At 33.8% G+C, this 27,266-nt stretch overlaps 2 protein-coding genes across 3 annotated transcripts in view; one reads left to right on the top strand and one right to left on the bottom strand.

Moving 5' to 3' along the window:
• Nucleotides 1–8,038, top strand: part of LOC106061530 (uncharacterized) — a 32,716-nt gene extending 24,678 nt beyond the window's left edge. Inside the window, exons 9-11 of the mRNA XM_013219694.2 lie at nucleotides 483–605; nucleotides 4,266–4,436; nucleotides 7,297–8,038. Coding sequence (XP_013075148.2) covers nucleotides 483–605; nucleotides 4,266–4,436; nucleotides 7,297–7,472 — 470 coding nt within the window. The 3' untranslated portion in view covers nucleotides 7,473–8,038. The remainder of the gene's footprint in view (nucleotides 1–482; nucleotides 606–4,265; nucleotides 4,437–7,296) is intronic.
• Nucleotides 8,039–8,123: 85 nt separating this feature from the next.
• Nucleotides 8,124–25,661, bottom strand: LOC106061529 (uncharacterized). 2 transcript variants are annotated; one of them, XM_056030642.1, is made up of 9 exons: nucleotides 25,556–25,661; nucleotides 20,338–20,743; nucleotides 19,623–19,763; nucleotides 18,880–19,038; nucleotides 17,981–18,169; nucleotides 16,438–16,647; nucleotides 12,339–12,560; nucleotides 11,074–11,250; nucleotides 8,124–9,411 (listed from the first exon to the last, which is right to left on the bottom strand). In XM_056030642.1, the coding sequence occupies exons 2-9, from the start codon at nucleotides 20,390–20,392 to the stop codon at nucleotides 9,068–9,070; spliced, it is 1,497 nt and encodes a 498-aa protein (XP_055886617.1). In that variant the 5' UTR covers nucleotides 20,393–20,743; nucleotides 25,556–25,661; the 3' UTR covers nucleotides 8,124–9,067. The 2 variants fall into 2 exon arrangements, with proteins under 2 accessions (XP_055886617.1, XP_055886618.1); XM_056030643.1 differs by having other exon boundaries at nucleotides 19,623–19,760; nucleotides 25,556–25,658.
• Between the last annotated feature and the right edge of the window lie 1,605 nt (nucleotides 25,662–27,266).

The following is a 27,266-nucleotide window of genomic DNA, read 5'->3' as shown; positions in this document are numbered from 1 at the left end:
AAAGTTCCGTTTTAAGACCTTTTGGTCTATAGGGCAGATGATGTAAAGGCCATTAGTTTCTGTGACCTAAGGTTAATGAGGGTGTCATGAGACCAGCACAACGACATACCCAATTTCCCTTTACCCATTAGAGCTGGGCGGACTTAACAGACTTTCTCGTGAATACATCATAAAATATTGAGCTAATTAAAAAAACAAAAACATTATTCACCAATCATTGTTATATGAGAGACATGCGCAAATAATTTATAACAGTTATTAAGGTTTCAAATGAATATCCAGGAATACATTTAAATTGACATTTGTTTACGTAGATAAGTGCACCACATGTTGGCCAATCTTGTTACCGCCAATAAATAAAGTGATAAATGATTGTTTGTTGAATTATAGAATCTCATGTTTTATTTTCAAAAAAATTATATTGACCGAGAAAAAGATATCTAAATCTAATTATAATTTAAAATTATCATTGTATGATGCAGCCTGTCTCCCTGGCTATTACGGACTGAACTGTCGCAGTTACGCATCACCTCAGAACAAAGAAAGCGAGAACAATCAATGCGAAATATTATCACTTGATGAGTTACAGTCTCGTTGTGTACATGGTGAGTTATTAACTCTTTAGCCTCTAAACTCTAAACATTAGAATTGTAATTCCATTTTGAATGCACTCTTGTAAAAAAGAAATCTCAGCAATTTAAGGGTTAAATCATCTAATATAACAATTTAGAGCATGGGTGGCCAATCTTTTGGTTCCATGCGCTAATTTTTTTTCACTTCTGATTCAGATGCGCCACTTATTTTACGGCGTACCGGCACCTTTTAAAAAAAAAGTGCTACTTTTCTTGTACTTTGACGTATTTTCTTTTAATTTTTAGTAGTTAAACGTTATGCAATCAACTACTGAGTACCGGCACCTATTTTTTAATTAGAAAGAAAGAACTGATTTTACAAGTTTTAGTCCTTTAAAATATTGTCATTTGAACATATTTGTTTTGTTATACACATTTGTGTATAGTAGAGGAGGGGATTTAAGAGCAAAAAAAACGTTCTATATAAGTCTTTTTTTTGTTAACATTTTTTTTATTCTTGTCTTGTCTATGCCAATAAATAATTGTGCAAAGTTTCAACTTAATCGGAGAATGGATGTGGACAGACTCTTTACCACACAGACATATGATAAGCTTTGTAATAATAGGACTAACATTCCGTTTTTTTAATTAAAGACAATTATTTTTCTTCCTAAGTTAACTTATTTTTAGTATTCCTTTCGTAATTTCCGCTTTCTTTTAATACGCTGTCAAAATAAAACACAAAACTAATCTTAACGGCATCAAAAAGTTAGATTTAGAGCCTTTTTTTTTTCAAGAGAGAAAGAGAAAGAAATAATACTTTTGTAGCCATGTCATTTCTCGACATAAAAAGGGAGTCACATAAACGGATTACATTAAAAAAAACCAAATCCTTTTTTTTAAGAGGATGCAATGCAAAAACAAATAAAAGTTGGTGAAAGGAAATGTAGCATTTACTTAGGATGTTTTTTTTAGGCCTGAAACTGATGGTCTGAATATTTGAGGTGTCTTATGATTAAATGATGCAAAAAAAAAAATAAATAAATAAGTGGATGCTAAAAAAAATTACGGGTTGTCATTGTTATGAAAAAAAGTCTCGATAATGTGAAAGCATGGTGTGTGTCTGTGAGTGTGTGTGAGAGAGAGAGAGAGAGAGAGAGAGAGAGAAAGGGGTTGTGGTCGAAAATAAAATAGAGGTGATATTAAATATTGAATTGAGAAACCGAAGTAAAGTCAGAGATTTTACCTACGATAAGCTTTTCTGTTGTGTCCCGAGAAGAGTGGGGTGGAAGAGGATAAGTAAAAAAGTGATACTAGAATTCACTGGCCAAAAGCATTTGTGCGTCTCCTGGGGTGCGGTGGGGGTCATATGAAGCGCGTCTTTCCAATAAAGTCAAAAGTAAATGTCGGAGAACATTATGATGCGTAGATTGAAAAGTAAACTAAAAGAAAGAGAGAAAGAAAGAAAGAAAGAGAAATAAAGAGAGAAAGAGAGAGATAGAGAGACAATGAGAGAAAGTAGGAAATAGAAAGAGAGCGGGAAGTTTCTTTTAATTATAACAGATAAACTATTTGTCTGGTTAAAAAGTTTGTAAGAGGACTCAGTAAAATATGTCCCGCTTATTGAAACAAAAAAGAAAAGGAGGGATATTGCGGGCGTAGTTAGTGTGTAATACTAGTTTACTGTGTATATATACGCCAAAATACCATAAATCGATTAAGAAATCTTATCAACTATCCCACTGATTTACATGAAATTTGTAGACAGATTTCCTCTTATTTGCTAAATAAGAACAAGCATTGGCAGAATCTCAGCCTGACCACTACATTTCGCGAAAAACCACAAGATATTATCTATCAGACCTATGTTGTTTTTTTGTTGTTTTTTTTCTGTTTTTTTCCCAAATAGTCACAGTCTATATCTAAAAAGAAAAGAACAAGAAAATAAATTACCTCAAATTCTGTATTTTTAAAGCATTTTTTTTCTTTTCTTTTCCCCTCCTCTTTTTTGTTTTTTAAATATACCTTACGCATAGACATAAATAAATATAGACTGGAAAAAGGAAGTAACTTCATGTAACTTGAAAACATGTATATCTATTGTATTCGGATTTCCGAATTATGAAAAATTGCATGATCTTTATTCTTAGAGATTAAACAAAACTACACTGCCTACTTATTTACAATATACATAGGTGTGTGGCTGAAATAGATATGAATACTTAACTTTTATACTGCTCATAAATGCTGTATAATAAAGTACACAAAATTGTAAGTCACAAATTTTCGTTTCATAAAACTCTTTAATCGGCCAGTCTATATTTATTTATGTCTATGACCTTACGTCAACTCCACTTGCCTATATACGCGGTCTATACAAAATTATAAAACAAATAATACAAATAAAAACAATCCTAAAAGCGTTAGAAAGATAGATCTAGAAACTTTTACGTTATTATTTCTAGAGGGAGAGAGAGAGAGAATGCTACTGTGTAGCTCTGCTATTTTTCTATATTCAAAAGGGATTAAATAAATGATTACAATAATGAAAACCAAATTCATATTTCCTTATATTTACATGTTAGAAAACCAAAGTAATGTAGTGTGTGGAACGGGAATAATGAATACGATTGGGGCCTTTAGAAAACTCTTTTTCTTTTTCTTTATTCCTGGAACTAAAGTTCGAAAGAAATGTTTGCGATGTCTGGTACCGTGCGTTGTTGGCCTTACGATTAAAGAATGAAAAAAAAAAGGTAAAACTGACTAAAAGTGCAATAAACATTGAATTTAAAAGCAGATAAGGGTTATCAAAGCGGGGGTGTGAGGGAGGGGGCTTAAGGTCAAAAAGCAAATTAGAGTATTTTATTGAATAGAAAAGTCGAAGAAACGTTTAATATTGGTACGTAGGATTTATTTTTTTTGTGAGCGGAAAAAAAAAAGGGGGGGGGGGGGGAGACTGTCGTTGGAAAAGGCCTCCTTTGTCATGCGCCCTTACCGGTACCACCACATAATTTTTTTAACTGTACTCTTTTAATATGTTTTTTTTTTATTTCTAACAAATTTAAAATCTAATCTCTAGATATTAAATGTATTTCAATATAAATATAAATCAATATAAATCAAATAAGAACATAAAACTAAAGTGTTATTTAACTTTGGTTAGGCCAATAATAGAATATGCATCCTTCGTTTGGGACCCCTCAACTCAAGAAAACATTAAGAAACTGGAACAGACACAAAATAGAGCAGTGAGATTCATAACAAATGAATATTCACATTTGACTAGAGTAACACCCTTAGTAAAATCACTAATTTAGAAAGCCGTCAGGACAGAAGACTCAAAAGTAAAGTAGCAACTATACATAAAACACTGAACCATAATCTTCAAATACAAAAACAAAATTTAATAAAATACTCTGAAAGATAAAGGCACATTCCTCGTCCCATATGCTATGACAAATTTGTACAAATACTCCTTCTTCCCTAGTGCTATAAGCATTGAATGGGTTGCCTGAGCTAGCCAGGAAAACCAGTGACTTGGCAGAATTTAAGTCATTGTTTAATTTGCATGACTAAATGCATGACGCGCAGGACGTAATCATCTTCTTTTTTGAAGTAACGTCTGTATTATATAAGATAATATACGATTTTATTAGTATTTTAAAAAAACATGACTTTTATTATTTTTTTCAGGAAGTGACAAGTTTGTTTTCAGTGTCTCAAATTTCTTTATTGGATTGGGGACTGGAGTAGCAGCCGCGCTTATCATTGTCACTTTGGTTATAATCGTCCGAAAATGTTGCCTTAAAAGAAGACCTCTTCCGATGACCACCGACGATGGTTATGAGGATATTTCAGCAGAAAGTAAGAATCCTGTTAACTAGAATAAATAGTTAGCCTCTTAATCCTAAAGAAAAAAACAAAAAAAAACTTCCAAAACGTTTGAGAGGTAGTGAATATTATATATTTGTGTACAGTGTAAATTGTTAAACAATAATTGGATTCAAGGTATAACTAACGCGGAGGTCCGGTGGCCGAGCGGTAAAGCGTTTGGCTTCCTAACGGGGATCCCGGGTTCGAATCCTGGTGAAGACTGGGGTTTTTAATTTCGTGATCTTTGGGCGCCTCTGAGTCCATCCAGCTCTAATGGGTACCTGACATTAGTTGGGGAAAAGTAAAAACGGTTTGTCGTTGTGCTGGCCACATGACACCCACGTTAACTGTAGGCCACAGAATCAGATGACCTTTACATCATCTGCCCTATAGACCACAAGGTCTGAAAGTGGAACTTTACTTTTTTTATTACTATAACTAACGCGCAAGGGAACATCTAGGAATTCATTTTAGAGTAATACATGCATGGTACAAACTGTTTATTGTTTTCATGTATGTGTTCACTAAGCCCGAGACGGTGTGTAAAGGGGGCTTTCTCTTGTCTGAGATACCAAACAAAGTAATTTATTATCCATAGCTAATTAACTTTTTTTTCTTGTGTTGTCTGGGAAAAGAAATAATTATGCAAAATTTCACCTTGAACCGATATTGGATGTCGGAGAAATAACGTGTGCAAACTTTTTGCCAGACAGACAGACAGACAAAATGACTTGATATAAGCTTTGTAAAAACAGTAAATAAATGTCTTTAACCAACAGAATATAAAAATGACTTTTAAAAAACACTTTTCTTGGGGGAATAGCTCTGCACTTACAATTAAATAATTCAATAATTTAGAAGTTTGTTCACTTATTTGATAATAATTAATTACCACAAAATTAATTGACATATTGGTTAAATTTTTGTTACTTTTTAATGTTAATATTGGTACACTAAATTATTGTTTAAATTATTAACTTCATCGGAAAATGAATGTAGTAGAACAGTGATGCCCAACCTAATTCGACTTGCGGGCCATTTTAATTTCCGACACTCATATCACGGGCCACATGAACGAAAAGGTACAAAAAAAAAAAAGAATTGACATTGACCTGAAATTATTTTATTACAAATCCGTGGATCTAATACACTAAATTAATTCACTATTTAATGAGATATTTGAAGTTGTCAGAAAATGACTTCATTTCTCTACTTCACATACAGCATTGTAGCTAGCTTTACAACCGACTCATTTCTTTGTCGCTATTTGGTCAATATTCCCATCAACCCCCACCATCTAGGCTTTAAAAAATTTAACAATCTTTTATTCGCGACTCAAACCAAGAAAGTCGTCAGATTCGTTTGATAAAGCCGTGTATATGTTGTTGTTTTAAAAACATCCACACATTCTTTACAAATAAAATATGTTGGCTTAATAGCCACACAACAACAAAAGTAAAATGAATACACTCTTCCTGTTAGGTTCTTAGATTCTACATTCAGAGTCCATTACATAAACGCACAAATTTTAAAGGTCATTGACCAATCCATCAGAGAAAATGTGAGGGCCTTAACGTAGTTTTTCTTTGGAGGGAAGGGGGTTACTACGCTTTATGCCGACTTCTCAGCGGGCCGGATTGAGTCACGTCGCGGGCCGGAGATGGCCCGAGGGCCGTATTTTGGGCATCACTGTAGTAGAAATATTGTTCATAATTATTGAAGGGGACAAACCCTATCAATGTAGCCTTATCAGTGAATACAGAATAATTATTTTCCTTTCTTGGTTTCAAGGAAAAAGTACATGTAATTAATTTAATAAGTTATTTTTTTTTATTGATTCATTTTTTGTCTACGAATAAATAATGGTGAAAAGTTTTAATTGTAACCGAGAAAGGGTGTGGAAGAAATAACGTGTACACCACAATTTTTAACAGACAGACAGACAGACAGAGAGATTGAGTTGATATTAGCATTATAAAATTGTAATTACTTTGTTTTAAAATGAACCCTATTTTTATCAATAAAGTATATTTTTTTATTTAAAAAAAAATACCAATCATAGATGTGTTTACCTATTAGTAGGATAGGTTCTTCCCCCTCCTACTGGATGACAAGGGCTGTCAGTTTGACAGGATAAAAACTCTATGTGGCATGAGAGGTCCGAAGCGCATACCACACGTCAAGGTAGTGTAAATGAAGTTAAATGATGTAACGTTGCAGAATGCGAATGTCGTGTATGCTGGGTTCTTACCTCCTGAAGTACTCTTGACACGTGACAACACAAATACTATAAACTGACTTAAGTCCGTCTCAGCAGACAAATATAAAGTTTATTTTACTACAATAATAATAATACTGCACTCCTTGTTAGTGCTACAAGTCAAGAAAAAATAAACAATCCTATCCGGATAACAGCGGTATCAAATGTATCCAATATATGTTAGATACAAATCACGTCCGCATCTCAGCGGGTAACACTGTGTAGAAATATAGATTAGCTAATACATGTCTCAAAAGGAACACTGGCAACAACTGCCCACAAGTTACTTTCTAACTGAAATTACTACAGACTTTTCTAAGTCGCTACTGTCCGTCCCAGACCAAAATATTACTTGACCACTCGGTCCAAAGAATACCACTTGACTTAACTGACTTGAATCGACTGACTCAAAGTCAGCTTTATTCATTCTACTTCCTGTTTTCTACATCAGGAATTCCACGTGTCTTTTAAACTCCTAACATGACGTGAACTTTAGATCATGCAATGTCAACTGAGACTGTGACAAGTAGCCATGCTCTCTGCAATGTATATATGTGCAATGCTTAACATTTCTATTTGTTTATTCTATAGATGTCACCAATGTCTCCAAAACTTCAACTCATACTGGGATTAATTGCTCCAACTCCAGGACGGCAGATGAACCAGTAAAAAGAAACATGGCTTCGTACGATGAGATTGATGTTAAGAGACACGGAGATAGGCCTGGAGAATATTCCAGGGCAGTTGAAGCTATACAGGAACAATAAGCAAATAGTCACGTATTTTCATCATCACCCTCTGTCCAATTAACATTCGTCGTAAAGGGGGGGGGGGGGGTGACTGTTGTCGTAGCCTAATTCCTTCCGCTTTTTCCTGGTCAGCAACTGGTCTTATCAGAATATCAAGAGAGAGGCCGGTCTATTCTTTTACATTGTCGAGACAGTTAGTTTTCGGACGGCATATGGATTTGAATAATAATTATTGAATACGATACTTTCATTTATAGTTTATAGTGTGGAAATTAAAATATATGTATGTATAAGAAAAATAAAATTACGTATTTTAATTATATATTTAACTTCAGCTTATTATTCAAATTCATTACTACATTTCTTTGAGTTTGAAATATTTCTCTTTTTCTCTTTCTTTATTTCTCTGTTTCTCTCTCTGTCTCTCACACTGTACCCTCTCTATCTCTCTTTCCCCTTTCCCCTATCTCTTTCTCTTTTCTATGTAATCTTTTTCTCTCTTTCTTTCTCTCTCTCTCTCTTCTTTCACTTTATGTCTAAATCTCTTTCTCTTCTCTCTCTCTTTGTTTCTGTCTCCATTTATTTCTTTTTTTCTCTTTATTTCTTTCTTTCGATCTCTTTCTCTGTATCCTTTCTCTCTCCAACAATAAACAAAGAAAACGAAATCCATCAAAAGCTACAATTCTTATGCATTTATTAAAATATTAAAATCACAACATAATACACAAATTATTTATATTTTTCGATAGTGATCACCTATTCTAAAATTAATTCTATCATCGTTAAGTAATAGTTCACTAGGACTACACAGCCAGATACCAATATGACGTCGATAAAATAAAGCAACGGAAGTGTCATTAATTCCGAAGATTACGGATGAGTCCAGTGTTTCTTATGACCAGTTGCGACCTACATAATGTCATGTACGCTTAATCTATATTTAGCTCAAGGTTCGCCGGCAACATTTCAGCTAGCTCGGGGATATCCAAGTAGACAGAAACCTTTTATTATAATAATTGTAATTGGTCAGAAATGTTAACTATTGTATGTTAAGTTGTATTTTATTGGTTGGCCATGCGACGGAGAGATGTTAGTCACGTGGTAACGCTCTAGAGCCCAGGAAAGATTCTAGATTGCCGGCAGTGTCGAGCGGAACGTGTTAGAGAGAAGATGTACTAAAGTCTTGTGTTGGAACTCAAAGAAAGATGACATGATCATATTATTGTGTAGATCATTTAAACTAGTAGAAATATATTTCATGTTTTATTCAATCACAGTATATCATTGTAATTATTGTGAATAGCTTTTTCAAGTTCTGAATTAAAGTATTTGTCGAAGAGAAGTTTCTTCATTGATTATAATAATAACATACTTAGATCGTCTTATCGACTAGCAACTTCTAGATGATCCTCTTATCAACTGGCAACTTCTAAATGATCATCCTATCAACTGACGATTTCTAGATCCTCGTCAGCCACGATCATTGATTGTGCTGTTTAGATCAAGATAATCTTCAACGTGACATCTAACATCATAAAAGATCGTGACATTGGCACATTGATGATCGTGACACATAATTTACACATCTAATGCAGACGTTTAATAGTATGTTCCTAAAATGTTTCGTCATAATTATTCTCTGTATTTACATACACATCTGCATTGTTTCTCGTCGAAGTGACGCCCACATGGGCGTCTTCCATAGGCTCGTAAGTTTTTTCTTTACTAGAGACCTGAACCTTAATCCCTTGATAACGGTGACTCTCTTTTTGGGTAACGTCGGTTTGGTCGTAGGAGTGCTCCTTCACGCTCATACCTGCTTTCAGTTTTGATCTACGCCATTGAATAATGTACCATATAAAAATTGTGGCACCAACTATGGCTAATGTCACTGCTACCCCTGCACCAAAACCAGCGCCGAAGCCTGTTCCAAAGTCAGATTCAGTAATAAATCTATCTGAAATATGGAAAAAGCAAAGAAAAACTATAAATAAACATACCTTAGATAAAATTTATTAAAACTAAACAACACTATATTTTATACCAAAACATTTCAAAAATACTCTCAGGTTCATAAACGTGTTAGGAAAAGCAGTTTTGCATTTGTTGTGTTCTGTAAAAGTTGAGAGTAAAATAACATTGTGGGAAGCGTGGTCGAGAGGCTTAGTGCGCTTGATCTTGGCCTGGCTTGGCTACCTAGAAAGGGGCTCGAGGTTCGACTAAAGGCAGCACGGCAGCACGGAAAACCAACTCCTAGATACCTTCTACCCCCACTGGTCCACAAATGAGATACATATTTCAATATAACAAATAACAGATTGGCTTTAGAAAATTTCTCATTCTAATATTAAATATATATTGTGTAGACTACTATAAGCATAAGAGTGACTCTTGAAAAAAGTGCCAGCCATTGCAGCTCTGTATGTAAAGCGCATTAATGATGTAAAGTTTCATTTCTATTTAGTTATTAAGTTATTAACACGCCTTGTCTTTATAATAAACGATGTTTGGTGCATATTCATAAAGGTTCTATTTTTAAGCACATTATTTTGTTTTAATATAAACATTAATACATTCTACAACAGACATTAATGGAACGAGGTCCACTTTATGCATATTAAATAGGTGTATTTTTTACTATCCGGTTTACTATCCGGTAGTGATATCCGACCAGAGCCGAATAGCACCGGATAGTAAAAAACGCCGGATATTCAGCAGAAGCCGGAGCCGGAGCGACTATCCGGTGCACCCCTATAAGAGTCTAAGTAAGAACAGTACAGATGAGAACCCCGCCATGCAATAAAGAACATAATACTGGACAAATTAATGGTTAATTTTTGGGTATTACCAAAGATTGCTCAAAAGTTGTCCATTTTCAGCACTGTATATTTACATAGAAGTGCAAACACAAGCTTCGCCTACACCTTTCAGGTGAATGGGTCATCCTCCTCCCTTGTGTTTTAAGATTAAGACTGAGGCTGCTTTATTGATCCGTAACTTATCTTCTTATCTTATATAATACAGTCGTTACTTCAAAAAAAAAGATGATTACGCCCTACGCGTCATGCATTTAGTCATGCATATTAACCAACGGCATGAATTCTACCAAGTCACTGGTTTTTCTGGCTAGCTAAGGCAAACCATTCCATGCTCTAATAGCACTAGGGAAGAAGGAGTATTTGTACAAATCTGTCCTAGCATATGGTACGAGGAATGTGCCTTTATCCTTGTGTCTTTCACTAAATTTAAAACACTGAACCATAATCTTGAAATACAAAAAAAAATCTATTAAAATATTCATAAAAACACAAAGATAAAGGCACATTTCTCGTTTCATATGCTAGGACAAATTCGTACAAATGCTCCTTCTTCCCTAGCGCTAATAGAGCATGGAATGGGTTGCCTGATATAGCCAGGAAAACCAGTGACTTGGCAGAATTTAAGTCTTGTTAATGGAAATACAAGCGTTTGAATACAGAAAAGCCATTGGCTAACAAGCTCACATACAACCATTGCATGCGGCTTTTCCTAATATTCTTATTTACGCACTTTTGATCAGAGCTTAAAAATGTTAGTCTAGATATAGGATTACTATGTAAAACTTTTTTTATCTACTAACCAGTTGTGTTGCCAATTGTGTTACATTGGCTCATATCCCAAGAACAATTGGCACATTTGGAATCAAACACATCAATAGCTTCATTTGTACATGATCCATCTTCCATAAGGCAACTATCTCGGCATTCTCTTTTGCATAAATTATTGCATTCTAGCCCCCATAATCCTGGAACACACTCTGAGGAAAATAATGCATTGAAGACAAACCCATTTTTTTTTGTTAAATTATTATTTTAAAACAAATATATGAATTAACTTACACAGAGACAGTCACCGCAATATAATTAAATTACCTGACATTATTTTTAGATATTGACAGATTTCAAACTTTATTAACTGTCGCGTAACGTAAGCGACAATCCCAAATGGCAAAAAATAATTTGTGTGTGTGTGTGTGTCAGAACAGAGTGATTTCATAACAAATTCGTACTTAATTTTTTTTTTAATTTTCATAAGTGCAAAAAAAAAAAGGTAACGTAGATTGCAGAAAGTATATAAGAAGATAAATTAATTGTTTAAGGTTCTCATTTACTGTACAAAATATTTTCAGATATAATTGGATTGTTTACTTCTAGTATCTGTTTATCGCGATATAAATTAAGGCGCCTAAAGCAGTAAGCTTCGGGCAAGAGAGGCTTATCAGCCTTGGTTGGCTACCCATCTAGAAGAAGGAAAAACTCTGAATCCAAACCTCCGCTGCCTTGCGGCTATACCCAAACACGGGAAAGGCTTCGGGAGACAACCCTGAGGAAAAATCAGGAGCTGGTGTCCCTGAGGCAGATTGCTGCACACTGTACTTCAGCCTGGCAGAGCCTGCGGCGTAAGTTATCCCAAACTGTATTGGATATCCCTTTCCTTTGGACTGCTGTGTGGGCGACATCGTTCCGATCATAGACAATGCCCAGGCTTTCATCTAACTCAAAGTTCGAGATGAACCATAGTCGTTCTACGACTGAAGGAGGCCAATTAATAAACAAAAATAAGTTCAGGAATAAATGTTTTGTATTAATTTTTTTTTTTTTCTGTTTAAATCATACTTTAAATTAATATCTCTGCCATTGCGATGTTATTTCCTTTATTTAATGTATAAAATCCATGGTATGAGTTACAGTTCAACCATTACGTATTCAAACGCATTGTATGAACTACACAAACCCATCGTTACATTGACGTTATCAGTCGTATTTACTAGTGGATTTAACGGTGATGACACACCATGACATGATACATGTACTACGATTTTTTTTTCTTCACATAAAACTTTACCTCCGTAAGCTTCAAATTCATTGATACTGACGTAGGGCACAGGTTCATAATCAAACCTATACATGTTACTGAGGTTTACCGCTGCAATAGCCAAAATGCTGAAATACAGAACGGTGTATCTGGGACGATTCACTCCATCGCCTTGTTTAGTAAATAATATAGATCTGTTAGAGTCCAAAATATGAATCACAAAATATTTTAGTCGCTCTTGAGCGTCATTGCCTGAAATTGATTAAAAAAAATGGCATAATGAAATATTGATTTGATCACATTAATTTTTAAACATGTTAGAGATCTGTATTTATACATACAAGTTTGCAATGTTAACAAATAGATTAATGTATAATATATACGCCTTTATTTCTGTATTTATATATTAAAATATATATATATATATATATATATATATATATATATGCGGGGGGGGGGGGGGAGAGAGAGAGAGAGAGGGACTTTTTTTTTGTGACGGTACGCACCGGGGTATTTGAAGAAAAAAAAAGTACTTTTATTTTATTTTAACGTATATTATTAATTTATTAGTAGTTAAAAGTTAGGCAATCAATAACTGAGTACCGGCACTTTTTCACTGTATATATATATATATATATATATAATTTTGTAAAAAGAAAAATTGGCAATTTGAGATTAAGTTTTTAAAGTGAGATTTGGGTTTTTCATGTACAAAAGCTGCACCTACTGCCTTTTGGATAATTCCATCGAGTTGTTTTGAATGGTTAGTATCCACTTTGTCTTTCTGTATTATGAACAACTAGTCAACCCACGGCGTAGCATACGCCGTTTTTTTGCAGGGCCGACCATAGGGCACGGCGACCTATGCGACCGCAATGTGAGTCCCGCACTTTCATAGGCTCCACGCTAATCCTAGGTGTAAACTATCAAATTAAACCATTTTATAACTTATAACAGATTTTCTGCGGCCTCCTGATTGGCCGAGAGCTTCTGGAAATCTCCTGAAATTGTTAAATATAAAAAAATGTCCTGGAAATCTCCGGAAATTATTAAGATCTTTTGAACCTAGAAATAAATGCCATTGGGGTGTCATTCGATATGGAAAACGCCAAACATACGCGCGATTTAAAAAAAAAAAACGGCACTATACAATACCAGTAATTGTGGAATCTGGTGAAAGAAACTTTTCGCGCTAGAACTAATGAAGAATGACTTGAGGTAAGCAAATCTCGAAGATATATTGAAACATTTAGTAATCCTTGATACTGAGCGTGATTTATGTAGGAAACAGATTTTTTATGATTAACTGTTTGACTTTGCTACACAGAAGGGTCGTAAAATAATCTTGAACGTAGTAAAAAATGAATAAAATGCAAAGACGAATTTATTTTTAAATACAAACTCTTAATTTTCACGTTGGCTATTATTCGTTTCCCTACCCAAACTGGGCCTCGCGAAATTTGTTTCGCATAGAGCCTCACAACAGTAAAGTCCGGCCCTGCTATTTAGTGACGAGTGAATACTACTTGGACCCTCCCCCTTTTTTTTTTCTTTCGTCGCTTAAGCTACGTGGGGTAACTCTAGTCCGACTTGCAGATAAAAGAGTGATCTTTCTATGACTTCTTGGTGGTGTCAGGAATGGTTGAGCCATGAATTATGTATATAGATATGTCTTTGGTTCCTTTCTATGTCATCAAGAATATAAGTCTAGAGATGCCAATATTATCTATATTATAAAGTAGAATGTGAGGGGTATGTATGTATGTATGTATGTATGTATGTATGTATGTATGTATGTATGTATGTTACTTATAGACATCAAAACCGCTTGACCAATCTTGATAAAACTAGGCAGGAATGTTCCTTGGGTACCAACTTAGACAGTAGTGTATGTATTGTAGCCCTAAAACAAACTTAAGACCCTAAAAAAAATAAAGTTGTCCGACTCTATTACAGCTATAGTATTTTATGGATCTAGGCCATGTCTACAATGTTGACATGAGAAAAGATAGAAAGGATTTAGACCTAGATCTAATTTTAAGAAATACACTTTGCGCAGATAGTTTTTTACTTTGACACATGAAAAGACAAAAGAAGATCCATTGATTTCATTATATAATAAAATTAACCTTCAATTTTGTGTTTCAAAAGCATTTTTTACATTAATTAGTTCCTTATATCTGTGATTACAGATTTCCTGACGAACATTCTTTCATTAGACAATTCAGTAATGAATCGCGTACTAAATATTAATTCGTTTAATTGTTTACTTTATAATCCCATCCCTAGATCTAAAACTCTAATTCAACTCTAAGATGATAAAACTTCTCTTCGCACAGATAGTTTTATACTTTAACACATAAACATATTAATTAAAGTCCATTCATTTCATATTTTGATCAAATAAACATTCAAATTTGGTTTTCTAAAGCTACATTCATCTACGAAAGCTGCGAAGCCGAGTTAAAGGCCTAGATCTATATTCATTCATGAATCGCGTACTAAAAATTATTTCGTTTTATTGTAACTTTATAATCCCATCCCTAGATCTAAAACTCTAATCCAACTCTAAGATGATAAAACTTCTCTTCGCACAGATAGTTTTATACTTTAACACATAAATATATTAATTTAAGTCCATTCATTTCATATTTTGATCAAATAAACATTCAAATTTGGTTTTCTAAAGCTACATTCGCTTACGAAAGCTGCGAAGCCGAGTTGAGATAGGCCTAGATCTATATTCATTCATGAATCGCGTACTAAAAATTATTTCGTTTTATTGTTCACTTTATAATCCCATTTATTTAACAAAGCTATCGCTCTTTTCGTTTTTAATAGATAAGAATGTATCGACTTCGGGTAAACCATTTTCGCAAAGCTAATTTTATTTTCGTAGCGAAAGAGAAATAACGTGAAAGGATCATTAGCTACGTGGTTCATTTTGTACACCAATGACTTTCAATCCGACAGTTCTTGTTGCTCGTTCACAAAATTCGCTGATGATGCGGCTCTTCTTGCCCTGCTCTCAGAGAGCTCAGACGTAAATGAGTATTTCAAAGAAATAGAACACATTGAAAAATATTGTAAAGATAATTTTTTATTATTAAATGTAAAAAAAACCAAAGAAATGATAATCGACTTTCGTAGGGACAAGAAGGAATATGATGTTGTTTCTGTAGCTGGAGAGATTATTGAAATTGTGCAAACCTTTAAATACCTTGGTACTATCCTAGACAATAAACTAAATTTTACTGCAAATACTGATTATATCAGCAAAAAAGGGCAGCAAAGATTACGATTACTAAGAAAACTGTCCTCGTTTAATGTTAGCGAAAAGGCCTTGGCTATGTTTTATCACGCTCATATCTGCAATATTTTAAGTTTCAATATCTCTGCCTGGTATGGCAATCTGAGCATTAAAAATAAAAATAAACTTTATAGAATCCTAAATGCTGCTGGCAAAATCATTGGCAAAAAACAAACCCCATTTGGGCAGTTGTTTGAGACAAACATCTCAAAAAAAGCTAACAAGATCCTCGAAATAAAGAATCACCCTTTGTGTCAGGATTTTGTGATTTTACCATCACAAAAGAGATACAAGACACCGATAGCAAAGACAAACAGACACAAACACTCTTTTGTTCCCCTGGCAATCAAATCATTAAATAAGAACAATCTGGTATAAACTTTGTCACATGTAAATTATGAGTGAGTCTGGTGTGAATGTACACTTTGGTTTCTTATAGTTATAATGTTTTTTGTTTGGTGTAATGCACAAATTGTAAGACAAATTTCCTTACGGATAATAAAGATTATTATTATTATTATTATTATTATTATTATTAACATACATCTAAATCCAATCCACTAGATTATTCAAAAGCAAATGTTTTAATTTAAAAAAATGGATTTAAGCCTATTAGCTATTTTGATTTGATAGCTTCATTCACACTATTTTTACATTGACACATTCGCTTTACTTAGTACATTATTATTTCGTTTAATTGTTTACAAAACACTCTCAGTGACTATATCGACAGTAATGGCAAATAAAGACCCGCGGGTCGCGGGTAACATATGTCTAGTATGTTAATATAAAGGTTTGGGTATCCTGCTTCTGACTTACTGTTATATAAAATAAAAGTATTTAGTATGTAGGGCTGGTCAAAGGTTATTTGCCAGCTTGGTGTATTGTCATTTGAAGAAGTATTAGCACAGTATCCTGATCCACAGGTGTCCTTTATCACACCATCTACTGCGTACTGTGCACTAAATAGTGAGTTATTATTTAATGTGGATGATTGATTGGTTGATTGGAAGATGGCTAAATTTCTACCTGAAAATAAAAAAATTAAAATCCTTATATATCGGTTGTTGCTACTTTCTTTAAGGTTTAATAATACATCACCATATTACTATTAGGTTTTAATTTTTATTTTATTTAAATAGAAAGTATTATTAAAACAGTCTGTAAACGTCCAACTATCTAATCTTATACATTACAGACTTAAAAAATGAAAATAATGATATTCCACACATTTACATGTGTTCAACTAGCCGTACATGTTGATAAAGAGACTTAAAGTCTGCGGCGTCATTGGTTTTCCTGGCTGATTCAGGCAACCCTTTTCCATGCTCTATTAGCACTTAGAAAAATGGTGCGATTGTACTGTAAAGTGACACCAGAGACTGATGCTCGCCTATGGTTAACAAGGAAACTTTACCAAAAACTTCCTGTCTATTCACTGTCCAAAAGATATTCCAAAAAAAAAAAAAAAGTCTGTGGAGAATTTTGGCAAGCGAACAATCTTGACAAATTATTGAAAATTAAAATGTTTATTTCCAGCAATATATATTGTTTATTAATCAAATGTAGGCATTATATTTATAGCTATTTAACCCATAAATTGCTTTGTTTTGGGTCATTTCTCCAGTTTAGGGTTTATTCTCTTTGAAAACTTCTAATGTTTCAAATTCTCTCTCAGTATAGTATAGTATAAATAGATACACAGAAATTTGTGCAAGTTTAAAGAAAAATGATTGTATCAACAATATTAACAGACACTAGTACATTTTTCTGGCCATAACTATTTTTCAATCTTACATGTTGCGATACCTTGATATGACCTGTATTGCAACAGTATCTATGGAGTTTGCAGTGCAAATGAGCGCCTCTCTATTTAAGTTCTGTATAAAAAACATCTACGCTAAGAGTCTCCATTTTTTTTTATACTAAGCCTAAAATTGAAATCATATCTGCGTCATTACCATAACAAAAGCTATGCACAGCGTCATTAGCATATCAAAAGCGATGCACAGTGTCATTTACATATCAAAAGCGACGTACCGCATCATTACCACAGCAAAAGCAATAACCAAAATACTATCAGCTTTGTAACTTCTACCTATCGTGAATAAAGAAGACACAGAGGATAGTTTCCATTGACTCGATGACATTCTATCAGGTGATGCCGTCCCAGATGTCCCCATTTTCGAAAATAGATTGTAATCAGTGCTATGCGGGGTACAAATTAACAACGAAATACAGTGCCGGATATAAGAGTGGGCAGGCAAGGCTACAGCCCAGGGTCCTCCACAAAAATTCTTCCCCGGGGCTTCCTTATACTTAAATCCGGTCCTGACAATATACACGCTTTTATATGTATTACCTCCACTGACTCTCAGAGAACATATGTAGTCCACAATGTTACTCTCTATTGTTAATTGGTCGATTGCTTCATTGACGTCACATCTAATGTCAAAGGTCAAGGCATCGATGTAAAACATTTTCATATTGGTGCACGAGAGAGTTGACGAAGTAGTCGCCCTTAACTTTAGGGTGATATTCGCAGCATACGCTGAAAGGCAAGCAGATATAGTGATTATTAATTGCAATTTCAAACGAATGTTTTAAACTTGAATTGATGTATTTACCTTTGTAACATTGAAATATTTAATGTTTGCTCCTATCAAAAATATATTTTTTTTAAGCTTTTAAATCACAGAACTTCTAAAGAGATGATAATTACGTCCCACTAATATCCATGAGCATATGGTGTGTGTGTGTGTCTATGGTGACGGTGGGAAAATGTTATCGATAGGCTGTGAATGATGCAAGATAGGTGGCGTTGTATTCACTTGGTCTTAGTTAGGAACTTGAGACTGAAAGGTTGTGTTATTGTAGTGAGTTAAAGTTTGTTAAAAAATTCATATATTTAGAAGGCTAAGATACATATTTAAATCAAATTATCCATAACTTTATTATTTCCACGATATGACAGATGGACAGATAGACGGACAGAATGACAGATTGACATATAGACGGAAAGAAACAAAAAAAAAAACTGACAGAAGTAGGCTACTGAGGGCTTGTACCTTTCAAGTGTGACTAAAGAAAAAAAATAGTTGTTAAATTCATTTTCTTTCCTTTGCGGTTTAGATAAATAATGTTTTACAGTAAAATAAATACAACTATTGCTACATGGTTGAACAGCTATATTGTTATTTCTATATAGTTTTACAGTAAACAAGAGCTAGTCACATGAACACACAGCCTATTGTAACCTACATATATTTGATTTGGCTATTCTCAGCCAGGTGAAAGACTGCGGCACGCCCCAGGTTAGAGTCAGTCTTATGAGACTTAAGCCTTGCTGACACAATGGACCTTCGCTCAACCATGACTTGGCTTGTGGTGGCTCTACGCTGGCGTCTTCGGCAATGTCTCCTGTGTAGAGTCGGAAACACAAATACGGGATATTTGTTTGGAGATATTTCTTAGTAAAAAAAATATAAATGTAATAAATATGATTTCAAGGTATTCCTGATAAATTTCCCCTTTTTTCTTTCTTTTACTCTTTTTCGTCTCATAATCTCTCTCTCTCTCTCTCTCTCTCTCATTTATTATTTCTATTACCATCTCTCTCTGATTTTCTCTTTAACTGTATCAAATTATATCTCTCATTCGCCCCCATATAAGTATGTCTATCTCTCTGTCTCTTATTTTCTTTATATCATTCCCTCTATCCGAATCCTTGTAACTCAATATCTTTCTATTTATTCTAATGTATTTTTTAACTCTACTTCTCTTTTGCCTTTTCTGTCTTTATCTCTTTTATTTTGTTTATCACCTTCCCAAGTCTACACACACTCTTTCTCTTTCTCTCTCTCTATTGGTCTCTCTTTCTCTCTCTTTTTCTCTCTTTCCCTCTCTCTTTCTCTATTTCTTTCTCTCTCTCTCTCTCTCTCTCTCTCTCTCTCTCTCTGTCTAACTTATTTCTCTTATATAAATATATATAAATTTAAGCTTACTGTATTGACATCTGAACCCAAACCATCTAGGTGAGCATTTTGTTGAATTTCCAAAGCACTTTCCTTCAGAGTCACACTTGTCCACACAGTGACACTTGAATTGACATCGAGAACCAAACTGATTGTCAGGACACAATGCTGCTGGGTCATTTCATTTTAAACGTCAAATTTTAATTCGGTATACAATTTTACGAGAATGTTTGCACTTTTTATAAAACACAAATTAAAGTTTATAAAATGAAAGTTAATGTAATTTATGTGCTATAGTTATAATTAGAGAAAGAATCTAATAAGATTTAAAATTCGCACTTATACATTTTTTGTTTTCATTTTTTCACGAATTTAAAATTATCGAATTGAAAAAAAAAAGAATAGAATAAGAAATATTTTTTTTTTTAAATTTATATAATATAATTTTGTAAATCACATTTATGATTATAAACTGAAATTTCCAGACTCTTCTTCTTTTCACAAAATCAAAGGCATATTAGTAGCCTCTTTAGTAAACATTAATTCAAGCTGTACATTAGTGTACATTATTTATTCTATCATAAATACGTATACCGATATCCTGGACATTACTCCGTGTTCATACCAATATATTGTAACAAAAACAAATTGCTTACAAAAACTAAGTATGATTTATAGCTCACTGTCACAAAATAATAATACTACTTTGTATTCTGTCACAACAATAAAGTCCAAAGTTTCTCACCTTGGCATTGCGCATAGAATAACAGGACAATCCATGGATAAATCCATATATCCATTTCTTTGTTGCCTATTTATAGCAGCTTCTGTAACACATTGTCTGAAGATTCTTACTGAGTTATTTCAGCCGCGGTTCGGGCCGCGGACATAACAATAAGACTTGTTGTGAGATCAATGCGGAAGTAGATTGTGTGTCTCGGTTTCCGTCTATACCATCATCCATATAAAGAGACTTGACATGGCTGTCTTGTTCCATGGAGCCAGATATCGAGATAGAAACTTTGTGGCCTACGGTTATAGTAAATAGTCTAATTTGTCGCTGGGTATCTTGATGGCATCAATAGTTTAACATGGGGAGATTCCCTTGTATAAAAATATTTTATTTCAACAGTTTGCGCTTCCAATATAATCTGAAACAAATAAATTAATTAATATTTTAGCGAGTTACAAGCAAAATAATATATATATATATATATATATATATATATATATATATATATATATATATATATATATATATATATATATATATATATATATCATGGGCGTAGCCAGGATTTTTTTTCGGGGGGGGGGGGGGGGGTTGGGGGAGGGGGATTCCCCCCCCCCTTGCGGAACAAAAATTATATATATATATATGTGTGTATGTGTGTGTACATAATAAATATTTATTACATTCTGACCCTTTCCGACCCGCCGCCGAGCACTATTTCTGGTATTGAAAGCCAAAAAAATGCATATTCTGAGGTATCTACAGTGCATTATATTACTATTAAAAAGTTTTATTTCAAAAACCTAATGTGCTATTCTTACTGACTTAGACCCTCTCGCGCCTTTCGGCGCATTTTCCGACAAGCTGTTTCCGCTACTCTTATTTTGCGTAATTCATTTTGTCGGAGAACATGTCCCGCAAAACCTCATGCGACGCTCTGTCACAACCTTACTAAAGGTTCGACTCCCAGTTCGGCATATGATTTCTTTGATTTAAACCCGATCTCTATGACTGACTCCTAAAATCTGTCTTAGCCATCTTTGTTGAGCCACATTTAGTGACTACCCTATGTATTTCGCTTTAGATTTTATATAGAAAAGGAAAGTTTTTTCGTTAAAATCATCTGTTGAGGGGTTTTAAACTAAAAAAGCTCTGGAGTTTTTTGTTTTTTTTTTTAAATTCAAAACCCCATTTAGTTACGATCATAGAATTTGGTGACTGTAGTTTGCTTTAAAATAATATTAAAGAGAGAGGTTTTCAACTCTAAAAGCTCTGTAGGGGAATTTTAAACTCAAAACCATCTGGAGGGGTTTTAAACTATAAAGAAAAGCCATCTGGAGGAGGGGGATTTAAACTCAAAACCCCTTTGGCTACGCTCATAGATTTTATAGTGTGTAATTTCCTTTTTTTTTATATTGAATAGGTACTTTTTAGCGGCAAACCCCAACTGGAGGGGGGTGGGGAATTAAACTCGAAACCCCTTTGGCTACGCTCATAGAATTTTGAGTGTGTAATTTGCTTTTTTTTATATTGAAGAGGGGGTTTATCGTAAATTTTGGAGGGGGTTTTAAAATCAAAATCTTCCTTAACTGGGCTGTTGGAATTTGGGGATTGTTGTTTGCATTTTTTTGTTTTGTTTTATAGAAGAGGGGAATTTAAATTTAACTGCAAAAACCTCTGGTAGGGGGTTTAAAACTCAAAACCCCCTACAGGGGGTTTTAAACTCAAAGCCCTTGGTAGGGGGGTTTAAACTCAAAACCCCCTTGTAGAGGGATTTGTATCTAAAAACCCCCTGATAGGGGTTTTTAAAATCTCAAACACCCCTGGTAGGGGGTTTTAAACTCAAACCCCCCTGGTAGAGGGTTTTTAACTCAAAACCCCCTCGGCAATGCTGTAGTAAATGATGATTTAGTATTAAAATCTCACCTAAAATAAACAAAATGAAAGCAAAAATCAGTCACTTAATTCCGTTCCCCCCCCCCCCCCCCGGGGGGGATTTCATTTGGGGGGGGGGGTTTCCTGGCTACGCCCATGATATATATATATTATATTATATTATATTATATTATAGATACCCAATTAAAAACTAACGGCCCACACTTAAATTTGATGACTGTATTTTCCTTTATATTATCGGAAAGTTGTAAGTCTCGTAGGCAAACATTTATAATACAGTCCAACGACTCTTACGAAAGTAGATTAATGTGAAAAATATTTTTTTTCGAAAAGTCATGGGGGTTGGGATTTAGCCCTGAACCCCAACCCTTGTCTACGACCCTATCTAAGAATAAAGTTGAAAATGTCATGTTCTGATTGTAATTGAACAAAAAATACTTGTAAAGATACGCGGATATCAGTAAATAATCTGCCCTACTAATGTTATGAAAATATTAAAAATAGAATACTTTTTCTTTGGTTATTACCGGAAACATCTATGTTCTGTTTTGAAAATCTACGAATGGACGCAAAATGCCACAGAGATATAGATGCAGATATAGATATAGATATATATTTAATAGTTGTTTGCCAGCCAATGTATCCATTCCATTCATCTGCATGTAAAAAAGTCATGCACTTTTTAAACAGGTTGTATTGAGGCAATATTAGAACATTTCAATGCCAAGGAGGCTATATTGAGCTTCCAATCCGCCATCTAAAAAAAAAATTCACACAAAAAATAGAACTCATAGACATAAATAAATATAGACTGGCCAATTAAAGAGTTTAATGAAACGAAAATTTGTGAATTGCAATTTTGTGTACTTTATTATACAGCATTTATGAGCAGTATAAAAGTTAAGTATTCATATCTATACACACCTATATATATTGTAAATAAGGAGGCAGTGTAGTTTTGTTTAATCTCTAAGAATGAAGATCATGCAACTTTTCATATTTCGGAAATCCGATTACAATAGATGTACATATTTTCAAGTTACATGAAGTTACTTCCTTTTTCCAGTCTATATTTATTTATGTCTATGGTAGAACCATAGACATAAATAAATATAGACTGGAAGTAGGAAGCTATTTTTATTTGGGGGAAGTCAAATATGTTTTATGTACTCTATCTATGTGAAAAAAAAAATGGCGGCAATTGAGCTATAAATTCTAGGACTAACATTTCAGCCAATATATTACTATGATCTTTAGTTTTGAAAAGTACAAAACTGCCATATTCCCAATATTTTGCCTTTGTTTCATAATCATAGACATAGGCAAATATATATAGGTTTGTGATGTGGATCTATGTTTGTTGACATGGCTTCTTTATTAATGTATGGCGGTCGTCTTATCGATTCAAATTGTTAGAATTAGTTTTTAGTCAAAAAAGTCAAAGAAAATGAGCAGAACGTGCTCTAATGTTCGTAGTTCGATAGGCCAAGGATAAATTCTAAAGGTTGAAAAAAATTGAATATTATACACATTAACTTTTAGTTTCAGTAAGTCAGAATAATTCAGTATCACTGTGACTGTGACTGTGACTAATTTAATATTGTCAATATTGATAGATCTAAATCTAATAAATATGACTAATATTTGTAATAACTAGGTCTAATACTTTTCATACTTTTTACTACTAACTATTAAACTAGTCAGTCGATCATCTATGAATTCTATGCATGCAGACTATAGACTAGATCTAGTATAAGTATAGATTATACTAATTATAGATATGATCTAGTGACAATCTTGAATCTAGTCCTAGCTAGACTATTTATATACTAACTATAGACTAGACTATACAGATTACAATTATAGTTTATAGTACAGTATAGTACTAGTAAAAGTAGTATTTTTTTTACTATAGTATTTATATAGACTAGATCTAAATCTAGTATTTAAAACTAGTTATAATTAGGCACGATTTGAGATATAATAATACAGAAGGGGTTCTATCAATTATATAGGTTATGACTGAAAAAAACAACAACTATAAATACTTTTAATTTTACACTGCTCATAACTGCTGTATAACTCATACAAACTTATCTTTTCCCAAATGTTTCCCATAATAATTTTTACTTTATCGTCCAGTCTATATATATATATATATATGTCTATGGGTAGAACTGTAAAAAAATGTGATTCTGCAGTGCCAAAATGTGCACATAAAAATCATTCTATAAATTAGTGATGATTAACACTTCCTTGTACACAGTATACACCAAAACGTTTGCTAATTATAAGTTTTCAGCCTGGTATGAAAATCTTCAATAAACATCTTCATTTAGATTTGAGTGATCAGATGCAATCATAATATATATATATATTTATTTTTTGCTTTTTCTGTTTTACATGTTTCGGATGTTCCTTCAGAGTTGAAGATAATCTACTTCCTAGTCCAAATCAGAAGGATAACTGGGGATGGAAGCGGGCAGGGTACAAACCCAGCGCCATCGAGACGACCTACAAATGTCCAACTTCTATACCACACGACCAGGCATGGAGTATGGTGGTATTTCAGTTTTTCATTGTTTGTAATTTCTAGTTTCTCACATCCAGTTATGTAGGTCACAAGTTGTTTTAGGTCAACCCAAATGGTACACTCGGTCTTTATATTAACAATTACAACTATGATATAGAACTACACACATTTCATTAGGTAAAAAAAAGAAGTAGATCTACCATTGCAATAATTTAACTCAGGGGGTTCTCAACATGTGACTCGCAACCCCTTTGGGGGTCGAATGAACGTTAGCCCGGGGTCGCGCTAAGACCATCGGAAATTTATATATATTTTTGTTTTAGCTATTTTTCATCCGAAGTTGTTTTTTTTTTTGTTTGTTTCTAATGTGACGTAACAAGCCTATTTGTATCATAGTGGATATAGACTTACATTCGAGACGTTTACAGTAAGTGATATAAAGGAGGGGGGGGGGCTACTAAAATTACATTATTACCAAACAATTTTTTAAACGATCGTCAAGCTTAAAAAAAAAATAAAAAATTAAAAGTTTGAATGACAAAGATAAACACGGACATACTGCCAAAGAATACAATTTCTGTGGTAGAATTTGTAAAACATGTTTTTTTTGTTTTTTTTTTGTTCTGCCTGTCAGTTATCAAGTTTAATACAGAAATAAACTTGACGCTAAACCTTCGCACAATTTAGGCTATTTTAAACTGAATAAAGCTATGATAAATGTCTAACAATGGAATTAACATAACGGTTATTAGTTTATATTTTGATATTCATTTTTTATAACATTATCTAAAAAACATTTACCAAGCCTGTGACCAAAAAGTATATCTTGGGTTTGTCCGCGAATGAGTGAAGGCCTTGTGTTTTACAAGAAAATTATGTGAGCTAGCAAATTACACAGTTAGCCTGTACACTCCTTAACAGCCTTTCCTGTGAAAAGTTTTAGATGTTTGAGTGGGTGTGTGTGTTTCTCGCTTGACTGCATACGAGCTGCTAACTTAGCCACTTTCTTTCTGTTTAGCTACAAACATTCGTTACAAGTGATAAGGGTTTAAATGTTATGTTTTATAAAACAATCCAAAAGAATACTAGAGAAATGAAGCAACTGCTTGATCAAATGATAGGCGTATTGAGCATACTTTTTCTTTAATTCACAGCGCTGTTTATATTAAATTATTATTAATAAATCCCTGCCAAAATCACTTTGTCAACTAAACGACTGACACGGATATTATGCACTTTGCAAAGCGATCTTAGAGTTGGCAACAATGTACTGTAATTTGCTATCCATAGATTTGTGCAGGCGTAATATAAGATGTAAGAGGCCTCGTTTGAAATGAGATTTGTTAAAGTAATTTTGCAGCATTGCGATTTAATATGCATAACACCATTCAAAACGGCATACGGTAGTTAAACCTATTGAGCTGATATAGTGTATAGATGTGGAACAGAGACTTTATTATGAATTCTAAGTAATCACAACATAAATAAAGACACATTTTATTAGTTGTCTCCCTTGTGGTTGTGACGTGCACAGCTCTAACATAGTGTAATAATTTAAGGGAGGCAACTCAACGAAACATAGACGTTTATTAACACGACATCACAGGTACACAAAACAACATCTATCTTAGGCACAGTCTCTCCATATTGGCTCTCAACTTGGGCGGAAATCGTTTTCCTTTCTAATGTTGACATCCTTTTAGGTCTAGTCTATCACAGTGCGCACCTTCTAGCACTAGCCTGGATGGCGGTGCGCATGGCAGAGTTATAACAATACATTTCTAACGTATGCTAGAGTGATGGAACACATAACAACTAATAGACATTTGAGTTGGGCCCCCTCCTATCGTAACGACTATGGATCATCTGCTACAACACTTCTCACGTGACTGGGTGGCAATATTTTAGAGAAACACTCTCGTCCACATATATCGCAGGTTAACTTGGCTTTCGCTTTGGTATTAGAGGAGCCAGCCATTTTTTGTATTGCACACTTGCGATGAGACATATGTTGTTTTTTTCGTTGTCCATAGCTATCTTGGTCACCTGCTCTTCAGTTTAAAAAAAACCCAATAAAATAGGGTCCCATAGCAACAAAAAAAACAGAGAAAGAGAGAGATAGAGAGAGAGAAAGAGAGAAAGAGAGAGTGAAAGAGAGAGAGAGACACTAAATCACGAGTTAAAAGAAGTATGTTAAATGTGTCCCATTTAATACAATTCAATTAAAATAATATAAGATAAAAAAAAAGTCTGGTTTCGGCCTTAATTACTAATATAAAGCCCGGGAACTAATTAATGGTTTATATATATATATTCAATACCACAAGGTATCCCTCAGGAGAGGAAAGCTGTCATAATTTTTCACCCACTTGCAAGTCTAGAAAGAGGTCTTTGAAGATAACTGTGGTACTGGAAAAAAATTCTAACAATTGAAAAGTGGTACCTTTTTTTTTTTTGTGTCTCTTCACGCTAACTGACTGGAGCAGTTCACAGCATACAGGCAGAGGGATAC

This window comes from Biomphalaria glabrata, chromosome 5 (assembly GCF_947242115.1).
Source record: "Biomphalaria glabrata chromosome 5, xgBioGlab47.1, whole genome shotgun sequence".
In the NCBI taxonomy this organism is placed as follows: domain Eukaryota; kingdom Metazoa; phylum Mollusca; class Gastropoda; family Planorbidae; genus Biomphalaria; species Biomphalaria glabrata.
The sequence above is the reverse complement of the archived record's forward strand: the minus strand, read 5'-3'. Positions and strand labels throughout refer to the sequence as shown.